The sequence below is a fragment of the Oncorhynchus clarkii genome, chromosome 2, assembly GCF_045791955.1.
Source record: "Oncorhynchus clarkii lewisi isolate Uvic-CL-2024 chromosome 2, UVic_Ocla_1.0, whole genome shotgun sequence".
NCBI classification, from domain to species: Eukaryota; Metazoa; Chordata; class Actinopteri; order Salmoniformes; family Salmonidae; genus Oncorhynchus; species Oncorhynchus clarkii.
The window spans coordinates 86,009,583-86,012,851 of record NC_092148.1 but is presented as its reverse complement, the minus strand read 5'-3'; the positions used below and the strand labels follow the sequence as shown (position 1 = coordinate 86,012,851).

General features: G+C 44.1%; 1 protein-coding gene across 1 annotated transcript; it reads right to left on the bottom strand.

Annotated features, from left to right (window-relative positions):
• Positions 1 to 1,543, bottom strand: LOC139378474 (fibroblast growth factor 3-like). The gene is made up of 3 exons (XM_071120678.1): positions 1,267 to 1,543; positions 687 to 790; positions 1 to 405 (listed from the first exon to the last, which is right to left on the bottom strand). The coding sequence occupies exons 1-3, from the start codon at positions 1,541 to 1,543 to the stop codon at positions 1 to 3; spliced, it is 786 nt and encodes a 261-aa protein (XP_070976779.1).
• Between the last annotated feature and the right edge of the window lie 1,726 nt (positions 1,544 to 3,269).

Below are 3,269 nucleotides of genomic sequence, written 5' to 3'. Positions count from 1 at the left end.
TCATGCTCTTCCCACAGTCCACGTGTCTGACAAGTGAGATTTGTCATCAAGCTCCCTGGAGATGGACACATCTCTATCTCCTCTGCCCTGTTTCCCTGTGAGTCTGAGGGCATTCTGCCTGTACCCCAGACTACTGTTGATCAACAGGTGAACCATGTCATGGTCCTCGTTGCCCAGGACCCTAGGCAGGAAGAGGGAGGCCTTCTCTGTCTTTCGGGTCTTCAGGCCCCGTCTTGGCTGGCCCTTTCCATTGATTGACACATACCACAGCCTCCCAGCGCTCACCCTTCGCCTACTTCCTGTTGAGGTGGAGTGTGGGGTTGTCCGGTAGCGGCGGGAGGCGTAGGTGTTGTAGCCTAACTCATGGATCCGCTCCATGAACTCACACTCCTGGGTGAAGACAGCCTGAGAACAAAATTACTTTAGTTGAAACCAAATAAAGTTTTTCCAAATGTAACTCTGTGCACAATGGAAATTAGACTGTAAATGAATGGTAGTCAATTATCCAATTATTAGAAAGAGAGAGAGAGAGAGAGAGAAAGAGAGAGACAGACAGACAGACGGACAGACAGACAGCCGGACAGACGGACAGACGGACAGACGGACGGACAGACAGACAGAAGGAGAGACAGACAGAAGAACAGAGGGAGGACAAAGAAAGATCTCAGAGATCATGTCTCATTTACAGATGCATGTAGTCGTCCTTTTTGGTTCATGGCCAGATATCTCCCGGAGAACAGTCCTTTAATCATCACCAGTCCCACATCCACTGCTGTGATCTCCAATATACCTCAATTGGCAAACAATTCAGTCAATAAAAAAAAAAAAAGTAAATTCATTGTCATTTCATGGAATGACAAGTGATACTTATGTCAGTGTAATAACAATGTTATTATAAAGTAGATACCACTACAGTTGTGTTGGATGCAACAACAATGTTGTATGGATTTTAGTTAGACTTCAGTAACACTTTACATCATCAGGTAGTGTTCTGGTCACTCCAATGTAGCCTACCAAATTACCAATGCACAGTGGATAGTAGGAACGACCCTCATAATAATGCACGCGACTTGTAAGAAGTAAAGAAGAAGAAGCTCTGTTTTAACTGAGAAATCATGAATGTCTACTTTAAAACTATTTCCAATCATGTATACCGTGGGACTATTCTTGTTAGGCTTTAGCCTCTATAGTGGCTGAACATAAACTTCAATATATGCATAGCATATAACATGGCAGAAATAAGAACGCAAATAATACTGTACTCACTGAAAGGGTTATGCTCCTCCAGGGTCCCATCTATTTTCCCATTGGGATGTATTTGTAAGTGATATTTTGTGGCACAGTACAGCTTTCTGTGTCTCGGTGCTCCCTCAAGGTGCTCATACACTCCTCCGCGCCCCACAGCATCCCTGCGCTGCCTGAGGTCACAGCTCTGCCCACCGACACTCTGCGGAGTAGATGTCCTTACCACCGAAGAAGAACGAGGCTTTTGGTGACTGGGGTGTAATACATTCACCAATAGCAAGACCAGAATTATAACCATTGTGGCATGGCCGAAAATAGTATATTAGTCCCTTTCCATGATTGACAAAAACGGACTCAATAGTTTCCATCGAATTCTTAGGAAGCCCATTAGTCCAGTCCGATAAAATGGATCCACTTTAGATACATTCGTTTTGCCAACAGTAACTCGCTTTCAGTCAACCTGATTTTGAAATCGTCATGGAAACGAGACGAGTACACGGTGAAGATGTCCAAGTTGCGCGCAAAACAAAAGCCCTCATTCATTCGATAGCCCTATTGCGGCGATTGTTACGACGGAGAAAGTCAAGGTACGGTCTTGTGTGAGCTATGAGAGTGCACTAGGTATGGATGGATAAAACATGACAGTACACACAGAGGCTCATTGCTGAAAGCCGCATCACAAAGGGCGAGCCAGCCATCTGAGGACAGAGTGTTCCTCTCAGCTTTACTTTTGATGCATCCAAAATGCCAATTAGACATTCCAAAATTATAGCCTACAGCATGGGTTTCAACACCAGCATTCCCCTGGTCAATTCAATCTCCCAACTCTTGCCCAGTTGGTGGAAAGATGCTAAAACGAAGACATAGGTGGTAAGGATGGCAGAAATGGTTTCACATCCGAAACAGCTGGACACTATAATGTTATTTAGAGGGCAGACATAGTGATCAAAATATGTGCATCTTTTTTAAAGTATTCCCACAAATAATATATAGGCTACAACCCTGTCAAGATATTCGTACATGTTATGGTTGTTTTGCAGCGTCAAAATAAATCTGATGGAATAACACATTTCTATTTTGAAGAGATGGAAGTATGGAGTAGGTTTATGGGAGAAAGACTGCAAGTGGAAAGGACGTCACACTGCTTGCTTAGTGGGTACTGGCTCATACTGAGGCTCGAACACAGGACGTCTGCTGGACACAGACCGTCTGCTTCGCAAACACAAGTGACTGCCCTCCAGGAGCATCTTACCCAGTCACTCCACCGAAAAGCTAGTGCAGAAACTTTAGGTCGACTGAGTATCACAGATCCCCATCTGCCACAGAAGACAATATAACTATGAGTATCTGGAGGAGGCAGCACATGTTCCACTGCAGAGAAACACCCCTGGAGCTGGTTAAGTGCCTTGCTTAAGGGCACATGGGAGTAGGTGGCATCTGATATTGTGATGCCAGATACAAAATCAGATGTATCCTGATTGCAGCTTCAGTTACCAGCTCACTTCCACCACTTCCAGGATTTGATCCAGCAACCTTCTGGTTACTGGCCTGCTTCTTTGGCCTTAATGCTCATATGTACTGTCTATTCACTCACTTGGATGCTACACCAAAGAATGGTACTCCAGGTTCCCACCATTCTTTATCGTACGCTCATAGTTCACTGTAAAATATTGAAGTTTGCTGAAGCTCAGAGTTTAACCCGTAAATTACTCATGATGAAATTGCTTAGATCTTGGCAGCGTTGTGGTTACAGCCTTGATAATTAGCTCTCCATCATTAAAGCTATCATGCCCCTGGCATTGTGTGAGAGTGGAGCAGAGTGCTTGCTCATGAAGCCATAGACCCCATTGCATACTGCACAGAGAGTACTCATGGGATTGTGTCAATCATTTGTCCTGCCCTTTATAAAATGCCTGTTGGCCACACATTCAAGTTTTAAAAAGGCTTCTAAAGTTTGTAATTTCCTCTTAAAAATGTCAGACTTGATTTGCCCTAACATAAAATGTATCAACCCCTACAAAAAA

What these genes read in the sequence shown, in the direction of transcription:
- LOC139378474 (XM_071120678.1), bottom strand. Translation starts at nt 1,543, where the DNA reads ATGGTTATAATTCTGGTCTTGCTATTGGTGAATGTATTACACCCCAGT. An exon ending in GGAGGAGCATAACCCTTTCA is followed by an intron (nt 791 to 1,266) that starts GTGAGTACAGTA and finishes TTGCCAATTGAG; the next exon opens with GTATATTGGAGATCACAGCA. An exon ending in AAGGACGACTACATGCATCT is followed by an intron (nt 406 to 686) that starts GTAAATGAGACA and finishes TTTTGTTCTCAG; the next exon opens with GCTGTCTTCACCCAGGAGTG.